At 41.8% G+C, this 20,065-nt stretch overlaps 1 protein-coding gene across 1 annotated transcript; it reads right to left on the bottom strand.

Moving 5' to 3' along the window:
* Window positions 1-9,786: 9,786 nt before the first annotated feature.
* Window positions 9,787-19,538, bottom strand: map1lc3b (microtubule-associated protein 1 light chain 3 beta). Its single transcript, XM_005751502.1, has 4 exons — window positions 19,248-19,538; window positions 16,024-16,079; window positions 12,115-12,221; window positions 9,787-11,465 (listed from the first exon to the last, which is right to left on the bottom strand). The coding sequence occupies exons 1-4, from the start codon at window positions 19,285-19,287 to the stop codon at window positions 11,288-11,290; spliced, it is 381 nt and encodes a 126-aa protein (XP_005751559.1). The 5' UTR covers window positions 19,288-19,538; the 3' UTR covers window positions 9,787-11,287.
* Between the last annotated feature and the right edge of the window lie 527 nt (window positions 19,539-20,065).

Raw genomic sequence — 20,065 nt, 5'->3', positions numbered from 1 at the left:
CACTTTGTCCCAGTGTCACTGGCAAAACAGCCTCATAGCATGATGCTACCACCGCCATGCTTTTAAATAATGTTCTTAGGTTTATAAGTCTTACTTTTACTCCTTTAAACATACTTCATCATTGTGAGATTTGCCTTTTTTTTACTAAATTCAGTGAGTCATTTTAACTCAGCTTTATCATTATGGCTGTTTGTGCATATAATACTGATTGTTCTCATCGTTCTCTAATTTTATTTTATTTTATTGACCTGCATATCCGCTAGCTCTTATTTAAGATATTTGTTGTATCTTATGCTTAATATTTTTTCTGCTGTAACAAGTGAATATAACTATTTTGGGATAAATAAAATAAATCTTATATATTTACTACTTAAATGTTCGCCCAGTTGACTGACATTTCAGATTTTTGTGGACTGTTAGCCTCGTGTTGTGTGACTGTCGCCTGATGGTGATGATGGTTTTTATTGTGAATCTGTTGCACAGATCTTGGCTGTATGATGCAGTACAAAGGAGGTAACAGGTACGAGTTTTGCCCCTCTTTGACCTCGTTGCATTAAAACACATCTACATGTACAGTCTTAGAAGTGCACTTGTACCAACGTCGCTCATTGGCTCTTGCTGTCTCTCAGGGTGGTGTACAGAGTGGCCAGCGTCCAGCCCGTCATCAGCACCCACAACTCCATCTTGACTCGCTCCACTCCTCACTTGTCCTCCCTTTCCTCCCCTCCTCTTCCGACTCCGGCTCTCCTACCTTCCATTCCTCCTCCCCAGCACTCCCCACAGCTCTCCTCTCTCCCTCCCCCCGTGCCAGCCCTGCCAGCACGTGGCTCTTCAGGCAGCGGGGGCGACAGCTCCTCCCAACCGCATCCTCAGCATGGTCAGCTTCATTTATACCCACAGCCCTCCCAGCACCACCTTCATGCACAAACCAGCAGCCAGCCCAGTACGCAGCCTCAGACTCTGCACCTGTCCCATTCCCAACCATCGTCCCATTCACATTCACAGTCCCGCTCCCAGTCCCATAATCAATCGCTCTCCCAGTCTCAGCCCAATACGCCAGAGCAGAACGGCATCCTGGACTGGCTCCGCAGGCTCCGCCTCCATAAGTATTACCCCGTCTTCAAACAGCTCACCATGGAGGAGGTGGGTACATCTTTAGATTACATCACGTTGTGTGTATAAAACGTCGTACTCCTGTGCATGTATAATGTATTTGCACATTTCTTGATCAACATTTTGATTCTTTGAAAGCTTCTGAATTTGTTCCTCTGTATAAATTGCAGTTTTTAGCTCTGACAGAGGAGGACCTGAACAAGTACGACCTCACCCAAGGAGCAAAGAAGAAACTGAAGACCCAACTAGAACTCCAAAAGTCTGCAGAGTAAGGGCAGATAACAAAAATTCAGTTTTTTTGTCTTTAAAAAAAAAAAAGAAAGAAAGAAAATATTTGAGAAGTCACTCAGATTTGTCACAAACTTGTCTCTCTACCATCTCCAATATTAGTATACAGACCGAAGTTGGTTTATGTGCTTGTGGCACTGATAGTTTTGATTCTTCAGTTCAGTTGTTTTCCAAAATCACCTCTTTGACTTGACTGATGCCTTACCCTGTTTAACAACTGGCAAACAGACTGACCCGCTGCTGCTCTCCCCGGTAAACATCCTGCACCAATGGTCCATACAGCATCAATGGTTAACCAGCTGAGGATGGGCCGGAGAGATAAGATGTGTTTTACGTGCAGAAGCACAAAAACACAGGCTCTGATTTAAGTACACAAGCATCTGAACTTGCGCACCCCGGATGCACACGCACACCTGAGCGTGAACTTGTTTTCTCTCAGCTGTGTTTCCATTCCCAGAATCAACAGGTTCCCATTAGGCAGGCGATTTGTGTATTTGCGTGTGTACGTGCTTGAACAAGACTCAGAAAATGGAAAAGTTCCTGTGGTGATTTTCCAAAGAGATAGTTGTGTTTGTAGAGGTGCAGCTGAGACCCGAGGAGCACGTTAAGTGGGTAATGTCTCCCCCATGTGGTCAGTAAAAGACACTAGTTGTTTTTGTAGCACAGAAATTGCCTGCAGTTCAGCTGGGCACAGCAGGGGGCGCTTGTGAGATAGTCCTTAATAAATAGGAGTGAATGAAGATCTATGATTAAAATAAGTGCACCTGCTTCTAGACAAAAATATTCAGCTTTTATTTTTGTTTTGTCGAATAGAGCACAGATAACAGAATTTAAGCTGGAGTCCTTTATATTTTCTTTCAGTGAAGCTTAGTTAAACAACAGCTGAAACTTGTGTGTAAGAAGCAGCTAGCTGGGCTATCAGGAAGTTGCTGCTCTCTTCTGTTCATGGCTGAAATACTGATTCAAGATGCACACAAGTGGCTCAAGTTGCTAGGATGTCCCTAATGCTCACAGAGAGAATATTACATTTTTGGTGTGGGAACATGATGGAAAGAATTTCTGGTCAAAAAGAGCTATCTAAAAGAAGTACACATGGGAAGCTGCATGTTTCCTTTGTTTAAGGATCTCAGAAAATACTTCACTTAGTCCACTTATGATGGCACAGAGCCAATGAGTCAGTCGGCTTTAGGTTTCGACCTCTCTGCACATGGCTGCTGGTTTCCTCAACTGAGTCTTGTTAGACTGTTACCGCCTGGGTGTCTAGTTAGCCACCGTATGTGTCTGTTTCATTGACCTTTAATAAACACAGTATAGTACATACTTATCTTAAGTATTCGCTACACTTGATAAAGACTGTGTTTCTGACTCGAATGCTTGCGTGTTCCCAGCAGGGAGATGAAGATGGAGAAGCGGCCGTGCGGTGGCATTGCCAGGGTGATGCCTTCCAGTCACATGGGACCCTCAGCTCACTCCACCTCCAGTGCAGGTAAGAGAGCAGGGTTGTTTCCAAGTATGGCCAAATCACTCTCAGGCTTCAGATTGCTTTAAATGTTTCCCTTTTGCGTCTTTATGATGTCATAGTGAGGGAGTGTAATAATATGGTCATCACGAGCTGCCGACCTGCTCTTCTCTCCAAGAAAATTTGGTTTCAAATTCAAATCGGTTTCATAAACGTGCTCCAGAACTATGAGGTTCCATTAGACATGTACTAGATATAGATAATGAAGCAGACTCACTTCACTGGACCCAGGAAGGATTACAACAGTTCAGAACTGAACTGTATTCAAATGTTTTGCAGGAGAACTGCGAGTGGAGGTGGACGCCGTGCCGCACCACCACCCTGTCTCCACAGACAGCAGCTCGTCCTCGGGCTACTCCAGCTCTTCCTGCTCCCCTCGCACCCCACACAGTTGCGACTCCACCTTTGACAGGACCAGAGACATTCACAGACGTACGTTTTTATCTCACGACTGCAGAAATTATTCAAACCGCGTCAGCACGATTTACGAAGAACAATTCTTAAAGTCTAGATTGACGTTAAGGAGAAGCAGGTCAACAAAATTAGAAATAGAAGTTGGTTAAAACGATAAGATCAATGACGCAAAACTAGAGACTTTTGCTTTTTCCATACCGTTTATATCCAAATATATATGCAAATGTTATATAAACACAAATCTCTTTCAGGTGTGTTGGCTCCAGATACAGCAGGAAGTGGTCCAGAGAAGGATCGGCCCTGCATGTTCATTCTGAACTCGACAGGCTCCAGTCGCCCCACAGCCCAGGTTCTGCCCGTCCAAACCGATCCAGCTCCTCCTCTTCCTCCCACATGCTCCTCCCACCTCCCCTTCGGCCTCCCGCAATCTGCTTATCATCCACAGGGCGGTTACCCACAGACGCTGCTCTCCCCGGTCTCAAACCCAGCACGCATCCTCACCTCCCCTCGCAAGCCCAGGCCCCCTCCGCTGGCCACAGAGGACCGGACTAAGCCGTTGGGCTCGAGCCTTCCTGTGGCCGGTGCAAGCTTCAGTTCAGGGCTCGGGGTGGGGGCTGGGGTGGGGGTAAGACGGGAAAACCTGTTCTCCAGGGTCAACATGGATGGCTCGTCTGGACTCCAGGACTCTGTGGTTTGTCGTGGTCTTGCGGGAGGTGGTGTTAGTCTGATGGTAGAAACCAGCTGCGCTCTGACCTCCACCTCCAACAGCCACCACCACGTTTCCCACCCCCCTGTCCACTTCCACCTCTCATCCTCTTCCTCCCCTTCTCCATCTGGATTTTACTCTTACCCCCCTGTATCCTCATCCTCCTTCGCGTCTTTCTCCGCTTCCTCCTCCTGCACCTCCTCAAAATCCACCTCTCAGACTGGCAGCTCCAGTGGTGGAGGTAGCTATGTTCCCATGGCAACAGCAAGCACAGTTCCTGTGGCTGCAGTCCCGGGCAACACTTACTACCCACCCCAGCATACCTCCAGCCCCTCTCCTTCGCCCTCCTCTGCTTCTTCATTGGATCAAAGTTCTGGTCACAGTCCTTCCGTATGTGTTTGCAGTTCTTGCGGTTGTCGAGGGAACTGCGGCGCCTACGGGGCGTTCCCTGGATACGCCGCAGCCAGCTACCTGCAGCCGTTCTCAGCCGGGCCCTCACTCTTCACCCTGGGTCCTCTGCTCCATCTCAGCCCCCTGATAGCGTCGTCTAGCAACGCCGGCACAGGCGCTGCACCATTCTCCTACCCAATGATGGTACCGCCGCCCCTCTACCGCCACAGCCCGCTGTCACATGACCAGCAGCAGGGGTTCAGCTTTTACCAGCCCCATGGCATCATGGGAAACGGTGGGCAAAAAAGGGCATCTGGGAACCTGTCATGTTATAACTGCGGTGCCCACGGACACAGAGCCGAGGACTGCAAACAGCCACCCATGGATGCGACACAGCAAGGTGAGTCAGTGAGTACGGAGTGTGAAAAATACCAGATTTAAGATGTGATATACATTTATAAATGCAATTGGCTTTAAGGACAGTACATTTGAGAATATAATAACTGATATTTCTACTTCATTTTGTATTTAAATATAAAATGTTTGTTTCTAACAAATTTTACTTCAGTTTTCAGTCGTTTTCTTCACACGATTTAGCAAACTGTGCCCAAATGTACAAAAGTATAACAATTATGCAGGAATTAAAATGGTGAATTTGTAAGATGAATTATAGGTATTACAAAATTTAATTTGAATGTGTAATTGGATTAACTGAAATGATGATGTGTAATATACAAAAGTAAAACTTGACCTGTTTAGTGAGATGGAGTTCTTTATTTCAGTATAATTTAATATTTCAAAACAGATTTTGATGTTACTAAAAATTTAAATCTGTTTTGAATAAATTTCTCATTCATTACTTAAAATTTTAAGAGTCTAAAAACATATTTGTGACTTCATTTACATATTTTACCCACTTCCTTCATAATGTCATGTGTCCGTTATATAATTTTGAACCCTTTGGGATGCCATAGATTGGGACATCTCCAAGGCATCACTTTAACAACTCTGCTGTGTTTCTCAGGGACATTTCGCTTGAAGTACACACCTCACTCTGACAGCAAGGACTCAGGAGACTAAGCAGCAGAGGCGGCTTTGGATTTGAACTCCAGACTAAACTGTACCTCGTGGTCCTGCTGAAGCCAACAAAAAAACCCCAAAAGGGACAGGAGACAAACAGCCTGCTCCTTTAGTGCAGAGGGTTCACTGTTAGTCTGTTCAAAGACTGAGTTGAATCATTGGTATTCGTTCGTTCGTTCTTTCTTTTCTTTTCTTTTATTTCTTTTTTAAGCCAAAGCTTGCAAAGAGATTAGAGGAGGAGGAAGAAGATTTTAGGCACAAGTAAAAGTGGACATTTATAAACTCTACCATGCTTTATCTCAGAGATGTAGCTCAAAGTCTTCCTCAGAGAAAACACTACAGACCGACAATCAGTCACATGATCTGAAAAGAAGCTTCCCAGTCAAATGATGGGGCATTCACCATGACAACCACAGCACTCCAGATGTGGTCTTCCAGAATACGCAGCCTCTTGCTCTAATCAAGTACCAGTGCTATCCCTCCTTTCACAGGATCTACTGGTGCACAACATCTCACAGTACCACAGCTAATCGTTTGAGTGTTGGCTCGTTGCTTCTCATGGTTGGCATGTCCACACAAAGATTCCACTTTAATCTACTATTTCTAAAACTGGCACTGTATGTTCAGGTGGTCGAAAGTTCCAAAGTTAATCCTGACCAAATCCTGAGTCACAGTATTCACATATTCACCTGGATTTAAGCTCTGTTTGATTTCAAAACAGCCTCAACCTACCAGTTACATATTCAGAGGTTTATTCATTTGCTTTGCTTCTGGTTATCAACAAGCAGGAGTCAAATGTCTGGTTTGGTGCTTTACATCTCGTGCACCAGCCTTTATACAGGTGTGCACAGAGCTGTCGGCCACATTTAAACAGCAACACCGTATTTAAATGTGCTAACAGTTGAATGAATGAATTCTAACTGTCACACAGACTGCATGAACTGGAAACCACCTTCAGCAACTGGAGATCTAAGAGGAAAACTGGTGTCTGTTGTGCATCTTCAGCCCGAGTCTGTATGTAAAGATGGAAAATCTGATGGTTGATGTAATGTGCAACCAAAGTAACAACCAGGGGATGAACATGTGGTATTGAGTGCATGCCTTTTTCTCAGCACTGCTGGCTAAACATTATCACACAGCACTTCATCCAAGACTACCAAAATAGTTTCTTTGAAGCGTATTGTATCACGGTGATGTTTGAGTGTTCATTTTTCCATTTGCTCAGTTTGTTTTGATTTTTTAATTAGTTTCTGAGCCACCTGTTGGCCACTGTTCAGGAAATGTACACAGGAACTTTCTGGACGAATCTTCTAACACATCTTGAGGGACTTTGGCATTTTTTTCAGGAAGTTAAGTTTGTGTTAAATGGGTGATTCGAATGGTAAGCAAACGACCCAACCAGTGTAGAAGACGGGCAGTTCAGATTCTGCTGCAGTAAAGTTGCACAATGGAGGTGGTGGTTGCTGGGCTACGTCAGAGCAGATCTAGAGGGAACAGCTTCACTTCCTGCAAACCCAGGGGAGCTAAATAGGTAAAATAATTATTTTCACCTGCTTCTATACAAAGAAGAACATGCTTTATTTTAGTTTTCACAAATGCAGCATTAATATTATGTCTGATTGAAGTAAACTGCCAGTTATGTCCTCTAGTTTTTTGTTTGTTCGTTTTTTACAACGCTGTTGTTTTTACCCATAAAATGCTAGCACTCTGCTAATGCATGCTGATTGGTTGACTGAGGACTCTCCTAAAAGAAAGTGTTGCTAAATAACTTCTTCTCCACTGCTGGCTTGCCTTAAATCAAAATGATGAACGCCAAAAAGTGTCTCAAAGTGCCGAGACCTTCCTAATGGGGGAGAAAGGGATTTTACTAATAATTAAACCCATATATACAAAACAGAAAATGGAACGATATCTAAGGTTTCAAACTGTTTTATGAAAAACATGGTGGAAACATGTTTACCCCTCATATGTAACATTTTTGGGTCTGTAGGCTGCTGTGAATTCTGGACTGCCTGGAAAGCATCTTCTTTCTTCTAGTTGCTTGATGTTTAAGAGCACTGTGCTTAGACCTCAATACCATGTCTCCACCCTTGATGGGTACTGCACAGACTCTGGTTGCAGATAACATCACCATCAATCAAATTCCATGTTAGTTGGGCTTTTATGCAGTGGCATGCATTGGGGACCTGTCAGCCATTTTTATTCACTTCTTGGCGATCTGCAGCCTTTCTACCTCTGAGCATGCCAGAGGGCGAAATGACCCTCTGTGCACAAATGCAGCAACGACAATCAGAAAATATCATGTGGTTTACATCAGGACGAACATTCAAAGTGCCAATTTTCTCTTTTCATAATTGTGGTGTAAGCGGGAGTTGTTCTTTTGTACTTTGTTTGTACAGGTCTAAGTATGTCGAGCATGTTGGAATTTTAAGAAAGCAATAGGAAGTGCTTCTGTGTTCGGGTCTTTGACCCGGTGGGGTTGGGCGGGTGGGAAGCTGCTGAGCTGGACCCAGAGCTGCACAGACACAAGGACAGCTGGTCCTTCAGATGAAACTCTCTTTGTACCCCTGGAGGGCACAGCACAGGGATGTGTGGGGTGTTTATTTAAAATAAGAAATCCGAACATTAAGTATGTACGCCTTTGTTTGAGGTATCGGCAATTCGCTTTCATAATGTAAAATAAATTGTTCTGTGTTTTATTCCATTAGTTACATAGATGAGGGAAATTTCTTTATATTGCTAGTTTATCCTGTCATTGTTTTATATAGATTATACCAAAGAACAGAGATGGTTTGTAGACAGAAAAAGTTCCACTTTTGTAGGTTTTACTTACTCTTTAAGGATGTTGGTAACTTGATGCATGCATGTTCCAAAATCTTTGTTTAAATATGCTTTTAAAATATTTGTGTGTTTTGAAAGTTTGGACTTAATTACCCAGGTCTTTGTTGGTAAGATTTTTTTATGGCTTAAAATTAAATAATTTTGGATTCTCCCTTTTATCACAGTGCCTGTGTGGCTTATTTATTATGGGACCGGCTGCTCCGAGGATCCTTAAAAGGTTGAAGGTGAATGTTTATGTACAATACAATGTGTAAAAAAAAAACAAACAAAACAAAAGGCGGAGCCTCAAGCTGAAAGTTTTTGTTGCCGTCATTTTAGCTTTTCGAAACATGACGATGACACAGTGGACACGCTCCACGGTAATTGGCTAAGCGACTGTCAAAGACATGCATCGGCATTTATATGCAGTCAAAGGTATGAGTCACTTTCACATCTTTTTTCCATTGTCCTCTGAATATCTGCACTGGCTGTTTTTTGTTTGTTTGGGGTTTTTTTTTTTTGGCAGTATTTAGTATTGTCTGTTCCTTGTTTTATCAGGAAGTACAAAATCTTGTTTTTCTAGTTATTTGAAGGATTTACCTAAGCTGAATAACCAGATCCTAACTCTTCACTACTTCAGTAACACTGAGGAACATTAAGAGCCAGTTTTGACCAGAATATGTCCTTCAAGGCACATATTATACAAATATGCAGGACTGCTTTCTTCCATTTGTGGAATATCTGTAAAAATTGGAAACATCCCGTCTCAGAGTGATGCTAAAAAGCTAGTTTATGCAGTTATTACTTCTAGGCTGAATTACTTTTATGCAGTTATTATCAGGATGTCCTAAAAACTCCCTGAAAGGCCTTCAGTTGATCCAAAATGCTGCAGCAAGAGTCCTGACAGGGACTAGAAAGAGAGGGCATACTTCTTCATTGGCTCCCCGTTAAATCCAAAATCAAATATAAAATGCCTCTCTTCACATACAAGGTCTTAAATAATCAGGCCCCATCTTATCTCGTAATATTGTATCACTATATTAGGGCACTTTACTCTAAGGCTTTAGGCTTATTTGTGGTTCCTATTTGTGGTATTTAAAAGTAGAATTCTCTAAGCTGCCTAACATTTGGCATTTTTGCTGTTACTGCTATGACCCTGTCTGCTCTGGTTCAATCTAATTGATTTTCAGTGTAAAGAACTCAGAAGAGGGTTGCCCTTCAGCATTAAAACAAGCAACAGACAAGGTGATTAGTCAGTCGGGCAATCACGTATTTTATGTGCATCTTTTATACAAATCGGTGATCAGCTGTTGGACATGTAAGCACAGACGTCATTATATGGCATTCTATTGTTTAAACTACAGCATCACCTTTTAATGCTGTCCTTTCACATATGTAGCAGTAATGAAGTCAATTTAGGGTGTAATGGTCAGGAAAACAAAACAAAACACAGGAACCTTTTTCCCCTCCTTTTATTGTTTACAAAATACCAACATAAATACATAAAGGAGGCTGTGTGATATTGCTGTATGTGGATGTGTGTGAAACAGAGGAGCAGGCGGAAAGGACAATGCACACACACACACACAAATGCTCCACCCCTCTGTTACAAACACACAGTAGCTTAAACTATTTGTACTGCAGACAGCGAATAGTCGCAACACATCGTACAGTCAAAAAAAACAAAGCCTATTAAATAAAGGAACCAAAAAGATAAAAATACTGTGATATAAAGCAGCTAAAACTCAAATCTGTGAAAGAGTGCCGCCCTTTAAAAACCTACTGGGCAGGTGTAAATTCCTAAATTCCCCTGTAGTGACAGTGCTTGTTGTAATTCAGTGAAGTGAAACTGAACAGCAGTGACAGCTCTGGGAAAAATCAGCCCTGTGGGTTAAAGGGAGAGAAAAAAAACCCCACAGCCAGACACGATGTTCGTGAACCTGCCTGTGTTTTGCTCTCTCCAATCATCGTTTCTGCAAAAAAAAATAAAATATGAATTTAAAAAAAAAAAGAGGAAAAAAAGGATGAGGACATGGCAAACTCCTCCCCTGTTCTGCATTTTTTTTTCCTTCCAGCAACACCATCAATCCTCCAGTCACTCGTGCAATCAGACCACGCTCCTTATAGTGTGTCCAAAAATCAACTTGGTTACACTCACATCGGAACCCCTTTTATATTCAAAGTCAACAATATCTGTACACCAACAAACGAGGCATCTTTTTTTTTTCTTTTTCTCTTTTCGGTGGACTACAATCATCTGTTTCAAGAGCAAAGCAGTTTCCTAACATCATACAGCGAGGATGCTTCAGACTACAAAATGCAGCAAGGTGTAAAAACGGCAAAGAAGGAAGACCGTGAAGGGAATGTGACGACACGTGACGCTTAAGGATCTTCTCTTCTTAATTTTCAAATCTCTCTGGCAAAAGAAATCCCCAAGCTTTATCTTCTAACTGCAACAGAAGGCTGGCTTTGTTCATTGTCTAATGTATATATAGAGACACAGATAAGTGGTGAGCCTCACCACCTTTTTATGTAACATCACTACCTGAAATTTATATATACATTAACATAAATACAGCCTAGGAGACGTTTAGCCACAACACTGGAAACTGAAAATGCCATCAACATGTAAATGCCAGAGGACAGGATTTATCCAGAGAGGAAAGACTCTTATTGGCCTGAGTCGGTTACATTTTAGGTGGGGATCTCTCTACCTAAACTCTGCTGTTTCTGGTCACCCCTTGCGGCTTTATGCTACAGACTGAGAGTGGCAGCACACAGACAAATCAGATGCTGTGTTTAGATTTAGCAGTTTGTGTCTGTGTTTTAGTTCTTACAGTTAATACTCAAAAGAATGTGACAAGAGACATGAAAGGGGGGACGGGGAAACTAAAAACTACAACTGTCCAGTCGCCGGGTCCAGTGGAAGAAGAAACTGAGGGATGAAGGAAGGTTGTTCACTGGGCAGTCGTGGCAGCGCCGAAGGTTTCCTGGGAGGCGTATACCATGTAGAGGAAGCCATCTTGGTCGCGCTCTCGCTCGTACACCTCAGAGATGGCGGCCGACACAGACACCATACTGTGACCGTTAACCAGCAGGAAGAAAGCCTGGTTGGAGTTTAGCTGGAGGCGCCTCCTGGTGGGGAATGAAAGACATGACAAGAGTGAGAAAAAGGGGAGACAATAGAAGAAAGTGAGAGGGAAAAAATATCCTAAGTATAAACTATGGATAGGAGAGGAATAAAATCAAGAAGTGGGAAAGAACTTGTGAAAGGAAATGAAAGGAGGGGAAGGAGAGTGAATAAAATATGAGATTGAAAGAAAGAAAGAAAAGGAAACGTATGGGAAAAAATATGGCATCCATCTATTTATCCCTTCCTCCCTCAATCCATCCATCCATCCATCCATATGTTTGCTAGCTCAGAAAAGTGCAACAAAGGTTTGGTATATTGAGGTCATTAAAAATACAGAACATGGAATGAGTAAGTAAGAAGAATATATATGCAAATATGTTTTGTATGTAACAAATATGCAAAACAGATGAAAGAAAGAAGAAAGGAAATTTGATGCCAGGAAAAGGGATGAAGATGTTTTTTTTTTTTAAAAAGGAAAAGGGAAAGCCAAAGAAAGAGGAGATGAAAGGAAATTAAAAGAAGTGAAAGTGAAGGAAAAGACAGACAAAAGAGGAGTTGGAGATATTTAAGAAAAGCAAACAAAACTGAAGAGGAGAAAATGATGAATGTAAAGGAGAGATGGTGAGGAGGGGAGAAGAGGTCAGCGTCTACCTGATGATCTTGATGAGTTCACTCATGTTGACATGGTCTGGCACCAGGAACTTGGTCTTGTCCAGTACGGGGAGCTGCTTTTCTCCTTTATATCTCTCAATGATCACCTGCAGGAGGCAAAAACTTTATCAGCAATTCATTTCTCCTCTTTTTCTTCTTTTAGCTGGTCAGCTTCCATGAATGGTGCATTTCCTGTGCCCTTTGTGTGTCTGAGACCAGTGAGATGTAATAAGGAAGCTTGAGCTGCCAATTTCAGATGGAGAGGTTAAATAAAAGAACACAGCTCTCTGCCTCACAGTCGGGTCCCTGTGAATCTAAATCCACATCTACTAGATCAAGATTTGCGTTAGACTTGAAAGGGAATGCCATTGTTTTACTAAGATATGTAAGATGGGTTTCAAACCCACAGGATTAGACTCCACTTCAGAAAGAATCACAATCAGACTCTGTATTAAAGGCTGGCAAAACCCAATTTAACTCACAGTGATGTGCTGATTAAACAAAGGCTGTCAGCCTCTACTTAACGCTCTGAAGCGGCCTATAAGTTCAACGAATCAAAGCTTCTCTTAACAAAAAACAACCAATCACTGTCACTCAGGCCGCACTCACAATCTTAGTTTCCGATCACATGTTTTGTCTTAATTAGCTGTTTTAACTGATGGAGCGCAACTACAAGGGAAAACAAGAATGCAAATCCAGCCCAGTTCGGGTGACAATGATGATGAATGACCGGATAGCTGTGGAGAACTAATATAGCAGTGGGGTTGTGTTTTTTTAGCACAACTTTCCTCGTTTGTTACGCAAATATTTAAGACACTTCTCTGTGTTTAACGTGTCTTATTCAAAATGTAGACACTGTTCTTTCTTTCTTTTTTTAGAGCCTGCCTAGCAGCAGGCATTACTCCCTCTTTCCACTTTAGGAAAGCTGCTAATTCTAACATGTCTCACTGTGAGCAGAACACAAACAATGTTCTGTTGTCGGCTGCAGGAGTGAACAAGATGTTTCGTGCACTCGCGTTTCAGGAAATGAAAAACCAATATTATGGTGTTATTGTGTGTTATTGTTCAGTGTTGCTTAAATGTACCGAGGCAACACCGCACTGTCTGATGGTACATGGTTTAAAACCACAAATAGTCCAGTGCAAATCTTCTTGTGTCCTTTGTTGGATTCTGATTGAAACCTGGTTGAACTTCTGGTTTTTGTTACAAACCAACAGCTCTTACGAGGTTACGGCTATACTAGAGCTTATATAGTTAAGGTTATAGTACATAACCAACTTTGCCATATTTCTCCTGGGTCAGCTAACCAATCAGAGCGAATGTATTTGCGAAGGAAAACCCTTCAAAAAGTTATGGCATTTTGTAATGATCACATTGGTACTAATGAAGCCATGCACCACAGCACTGAAGGTTTGTAGACTCTACCCCGCGGAGGCCCCTGTGACAACGCAAACATCTGATGAACTGCGACCTGACGTTACACAACATTAGCGGACTGTGTGATAGAACAGGCGTCAGCTACACAAAATTCTTGCAACTGAGTGAGTGTCCTACATGCTTGACCCACCCAGTGCAACCCACAGAAGTCCATGAGTGTGTGAGAGGCTGCCTGGGTCTGAGTGACCTACATTTTATCATCACATGAACACAAATTGTGTGAATGCTTGCGTGCCCTTCGATTAGTTGTGAGTGTGCAGACGCTGCACTACAAGGGCACCAAGTGCAAACTGGAAAACAGTCTAATGAGAACAATTACTTGTCTGTATGCATGTCCACAAGTGAGTATAATACCAGCATGATGATCACCTGTTGACAAAGGGAAACTTCAGATTTACAGTCCAGACCACAGCACTAAGGGGTTCTAGCACTAATCCAGTGAGACCTGCTGACCCAGAGCTTCCTCAGCTTTCGCTTGGCATGCTAATGCATTTCATCTGGGCAGAAAAGCAGCGGCCTCAATAAACCTCTTCACTATTTCTGCTGAAAGTGCCACAAGACAATGACAAGGCTGCTTTCACAGGCCAGTGATGTGTAGACTGACTTTACTGTTTGAATTAAGTTAAAAGGTTAGAGCAGCTGTTTAGTTCAGAAATCCTAATTTTATATTTTATTAGTAAGTACAAGATAAAGACATTCTAATATTTAAGCCTCACAGATGAGAAAATGTACTGTTTTTCTTTCTCCAGACTTTCAATATTGTCGTGTTAGGGGCTGTTTATCAAGCAATGCAAGTGAAAATGAAGCTGCAATCAGTTTTGGACATTGGAAATTGGTTTGCTGTTTTGTTTCAAAGTAATTGGTTCATATATTATTTCAGATAACAAAAGACTATTTGTCTGCTTCCACACAGACCCTGAATATTTGATAATTTTTTAAAGAACATTTCATTATTATTTTTAGCCAATGTCATCCATGATTGATTTACTAGTGCACAACTTCTTCAGTCTTTAAAAGTTTACTGTGCAGCTGGCTGACTGGCCAGAGCTCATTCGGTTGCTTTCCCAGAGAGGATTTCATCCCACAGTTGAACCTGCTCCTGCTTGCACAAAGTACCTGGTAATTCAAATATTTGCACAGAAGAAACTTATAATTTAAAATTGTCTGCAGGCAGCATGTCTGTGTGGGCTCTCAATCACCCAGGTCGTGGCAGTTTCAAGTGCTTGAAAAGATAATAAGTGGGTTCTTTATGTTTATGAAGACATTTTACAATTTTTTAATTTAATTCAACTTTATTTATTTAGCGCCAAATCACAACAGCAGTTGCCTCAAGGCGCTTTATATTGCATGGTAAAGATCCTACAATAACACAGAGGAAACCTCAGCAATCAGATAAGCTCCTATAAGCAAGCAATTGATAGTGGAAAGTAAAAACTCCCTTTTAACAGGGCGAAACCTCAACATGCGCAGGGAGGAGCAAAGTCCAAAAAGCGCCTTCAGTTCTAAAACAACCAAACCCAACAATCACTCCACAAATGCATGACACAGAGCAGGTAGGAGGCCACCTCAACAGGACAGCACTCTGCTGTACACCTGCACCTGAAAGGACACTCTTTTGAGGATCCCAAAAGTCATATCTTGGCCTGAAAAGACAGATGGGACTCAGTAGAATTCTACACTCTGTTTTCCATTTCCACGTATGTTTGCACATTTCAATAAATCACTGAACACATTTCCCTTTTCCCAGCAAAACATAAAGAAATGTGGCGAAAGAGTGATGCGAGACTACTATATCACCTGAAGTATTTAGACATGTGCTGACCCCTGTGTATTGTGAAAGCAGGACACTACTGAGTCTGACCCTAATGTGAAAGCTATTAGCAGTCTGCCTCTCCACCTCCTTCAGGCTCCACTGTGGCTGTCTGGGTGGAGTTACATTACAGTGACACAGCACATCTGCCTCTGGTCTCATACTTACTGTGACACGGCAGTTTATAACCCCGGGGAGCACACAGGAAGCGTGCACAGACACACAGACGAGAAGAGCCCTTACATGAAACGACAGGTGCAAAGCTGTGCTGATACTCTATCTCACTGATAAAATGAGCAGGTGAAACACGAGGTGTGTGTTTGTTTATTGGTGGTTGCTACGAGGTGCTGGCCACTTACATGGTAATGCAGCTGCACCCACTTTTAACACAACATTCCAGAAAAAAAACAGCTGCTACATCACAACTGCTAAAATGATAAATGCATCTCCAACAGAGTCGACTGGAAAATCCCATCGAGGAACAGAAAGCTCTTTCAGACAAAAGACCTTTAATCAGTTGCTGTGAGCTACAACCAGGAAATATGCGGTAACATTTTCTACTGCGGAAAGTTCCTGTGTGCTGCTTTGCACATCACACTTGTCTACAACCACACCAACATCACTGTCAGCTTCAGACATTTTAAACATGTACTTGAACTCACAGGTATCTTGTTGGGGTGCTGCTCCCGGATCAGTCTGACATCTTCTACTCGCTGTTCTGTGGAGCAGAAAAAAGGTCAGTGGGCATCAACTGGAATGAGCTGATAAAAGACAAACACGGTCAATGACAAATAAGGCAAAAAGAAGAAAAAAGCTGGCAGCAAATCCTATCCTATTTGCATGCTGTTTGTTTTACATATCCCTATCTGCACAATAATATCTTTGGTTCTCGTATCAGGTGACTGTGACTGTTTTTACAACCTGTGGTTCAACAGGTTTGCGAGGTGATGCACATCAGACCAAACAATGTCACAGCTGTAAGTGGCTGCCTACTAATTTCTGAAACAGATTATAAAAGCGTCCCATTAAACATTTATAACACCGGTAAGCTTTATGTACTAGACAGATCTATAGTTTAGAATATGTCTTCTCTCATTTGGTACAAGCTGTTTTAGGAATCCTTACTGGCTGTCCTAAACAAAGAGGGCAGCAGGTGGGTGCTGTTGCTGAGCATATTATCTGATACCTGCTCTTACTGATATCATACATAGCCAAGAGCAGAAAAAAAATGTCTGAAACAGAGTGCGTTTTCAGAGCACAGGGATCACTTGTACACACGTGCCTCAAAGTTGAAAGTTTAGTCACGTTCAGTATGAGCAACCACTATTTTAACAGTGCATACATGTAAGAACATAACGAAAACCATAATAGGTCCAATTCAATTAAAAAGAAAAAGTAGGATTAGAGACATGGAGCACAGAATCACACGGGAACAAACTGCTTACTGGGGTAAAGCGCTCGAGTGAAAACAAGATGGGCTTTTCTAAAATCCACTCATGGTGCAACAGCATTGTTCTGCAGTGATTAGCAGATCATTAGGCAAAAAATTATGATCCACTTATTATCTATTCAAAGTCTGCACTGATTACTGGGATTGCAAATCTTGTGTGCGTTTCTCGGACATGTGCATTCTAGTTCCTTGGAAATCTTGGCTGAAAGCAGAACTAATAATTGGGTTTTTTCTTCACAGTGATAACCCAAAGACTGGATTGAAATTCTACTAATTGGTCTGTTTATTAGCAATGGTTAGCAGATATGCATGTCATTGCACTGCACCTGTACAGCTTATAGATACAGCTGCTAACCAAGCTTGTTGGCGTCAGCTGGTCATCTAATGCTTTTGACTCCAGAAAACAGGGATAAAAATTAGTCCAAAACCAACAGGTGGAAACATAATTTTTGTACACACAGTCTACAACCAGCACATATGACCAAAAATATCACCTTCTACTTGCAGCAGCACTGCACCTGAATGGAGTCGAGTAGAGACAATTTAAAAAAAACTGAAGCTTTGAGTCTCTGGTGTCCCTGTGACCCACCGCTGAAAGAAGTGGTTCTTCAGAAAACTGTGCGGCCACTGTAAGACTGTTTAACTAAATTAACTGATTAACATGCTGCAGCCAAAACACAAATGTTTATTTTCATGCTAAAACTGAAAAAAATTTATATTATTACATTTTTCCATAACTGCGTTTCAATCAGAAACAAGGAAGTTCTGGATGCGTCAGTCTCTCATGACCAGACCAAGACGGGTGAGAGAAAAACCAACTAAATGGGAAGCAAATGACTTTGAGGTTAAAAGGATGTGCTTTTTAAATACATCTTTGTTATGTAATATTGGGAATTCGTCAGTTACCTCAAGGGGACACTGGGAAACTCCCTTTAAGTTCCTGAGTCATTCTATGACAAGCCTAGTAACTACGTAACGGATCATTTGTTTTAAAAAAACTAAACTAAACACATGGGGCTAGATTATTCTGTCCACAGAGGACAGTAACACAAAGATTAGATAAAAGGCAACATGACTACCAGCTAGTGACCCTTATCACTGAGTAAACATTCATGTATACACACAAAACTGTTTCTGAAATGGCAATATTACAAAAATTTTCACATGACCACATTAACCAGTAGTTTTTGGACCAGACTTGTTGGACTGTCACATCTTCATGCCAACTTTAACATCATCATATGTACACATAACACTTTTGTCAGAGCAGGCTGGAACGCACACGCTTTGTTTGTGTATATTTAGACCAATAACATGAAGCACATGCATGTTTAGTCATGCTGGGAAACATACTTCTAACGTTGAAGGCAGCAAGTACACATCTTTGTTTATTAGGTAGTAATTATGATACGGACATAAGTTAAAAAGTTATTTACTTATATAACGTCACTCTTTGGTATCATTATTTTTATTTTAATATTAAATACATTCATCCAAATTTCATCTTTTCATTGAGATAAAAATGCTATTTTTAAATCAAATTTGAATAATTCGTATGATTTGAAAAGATGTTCAAAATTCTAGCAGCAAAACTAACTACACCAAACAAAAACTAGAACGACAACGCTAAAAAAAAAGTTCCATATTTTTAAGTTCTGGCCATCAAGTCTGTTGAACTTAGTTTATGATTTTCATCGTTTTGTTACAAGCAGCAAACCCAATAAACAGGATAAGAATGTTAAATAATCGTTGCGTTATGGAAACTCGGCAGTGAGTTTGCAGGCCTTACATTTAGCTCTGTTGGCTGGGAAACACAAGTGAAAGTATCCTCTGCATCGAGGCTATATGGCCTGTGCACCAAAACCAAAAACCAAAACAGAAAAAAGAAAAACAGGAAGAAAGAAAATAAAGAAGGAGACGTAAACTCCACGTGTTCAGTTGCAGTTTTACATTTTCTCCTCTTTTAAACTCTTTTCTTTTCCTCCACAAACTGTCCCATCCCCCAATCCTGCAGCTCTCCTCTCTCTGCCCTGCGTTTCGACACCACTTTGTTTTCCTCGCACTGCTCTCGCACAAGTAAACACTACAGAGACACGAGCCAGCAGCTCACAGCCTCATCATATTCGTCTACATCTAAAGCTCAAAGTCCACGAGTGGAAGCAACTGCCTTTCATCTATAAGTTAAAAGGAGCACATGCCCAACGAGGAGGCTGATTCTGTTAATCAGCAGCAGCAGAAAGTAGAAGCAGCCTGACAAAATGTAGGCTGATACTCGGCACGGGGATAACAACTAACCCCCACCTGGCCTGTGCACGCCAACGCTGTGATTCACTTTTGGGCAGTTCAGAGGACAATTCGGGGCACAACCGAAAACCCACGACCCAAGGCGGAAAAGCAGAGCGAGACATGTTAAAATTAGGAAACTGTAAGACCTACCGAATGTCCTTCTTTGTTTGAAGGTTTTTTCTGAAGGCATGTTGCACCAAAGTCGGTCAGCTGGCAGTAGGTGAAGGCGGAGGTAGTGTCTGTTTCGAAGCAGCGATATAAAAGCTAAAAACAACGTATCCGTTTCCGCGGTGCTGGCAGCTTCTTGGCGACACACCAACGCATAGAGATGAGCTCCTAGCTGGTTTGATGTCGTCGCTTCCTTCCTCTACCTCTGTTTTTGTCAGCGCGAGCTGGAGCAAGCAAAACAAACCAGTCACATGACCCATGACGTCACGCACCACCCCTCTCCTCTCCTCTGCCTCCTCTTTTTAATTTAGTTTTTCTTCCCCCTAACGGCCACTGTCTCCACACGGACGATATTTAAAATTGAACCAACCTATTAAAAAATACGTATGATTTAATTAAAAAAAAAAACGCTTATTTTATCAAAAAAAAAAATTAAATGTTTAAATGTTTATGGAGAGAAAACATTGTTAAAATGGCCACAAATTTAATTTGTATCTCAACAGTTTATCTTCAGTTTCAGAAATCTGACCATTTTCGCTTTACAAAAAAATTAACATAATAATAATAATAAGAAGAAGATTTTTAACAGGGGGCAGCCCATCGGAAGAAAGCTGGATTAGGGGGCTAAAACAGCCCCATTCAGACAGTCGACGACCTTTCTTTTATATTGGGCCCTTGAGGCCAGTATAAAAGAAAAAGAATGCAAGTGTGAACGCTACTCCAATGGAGTATAGAGCAGGAAATGAGCAGAATAGGTCCTCTTTATCTGGTGTTAATGACCATACTCCTTGAACACTTCT

Source organism: Pundamilia nyererei, unplaced genomic scaffold, assembly GCF_000239375.1.
Source record: "Pundamilia nyererei isolate P.nyererei 1_Seehausen unplaced genomic scaffold, PunNye1.0 scaffold00314, whole genome shotgun sequence".
Classification (NCBI taxonomy): Eukaryota; Metazoa; Chordata; class Actinopteri; order Cichliformes; family Cichlidae; genus Pundamilia; species Pundamilia nyererei.
Note: the sequence above shows the minus strand (reverse complement) of the source record. Positions and strands in the feature narration are given on the sequence as shown.

What these genes read in the sequence shown, in the direction of transcription:
- map1lc3b (XM_005751502.1), bottom strand. Translation starts at nt 19,287, where the DNA reads ATGCCTTCAGAAAAAACCTTCAAACAAAGAAGGACATTCG. An exon ending in CAAACAAAGAAGGACATTCG is followed by an intron (nt 16,080 to 19,247) that starts GTAGGTCTTACA and finishes TCTGCTCCACAG; the next exon opens with AACAGCGAGTAGAAGATGTC. An exon ending in AGCACCCCAACAAGATACCT is followed by an intron (nt 12,222 to 16,023) that starts GTGAGTTCAAGT and finishes TGCCTCCTGCAG; the next exon opens with GTGATCATTGAGAGATATAA.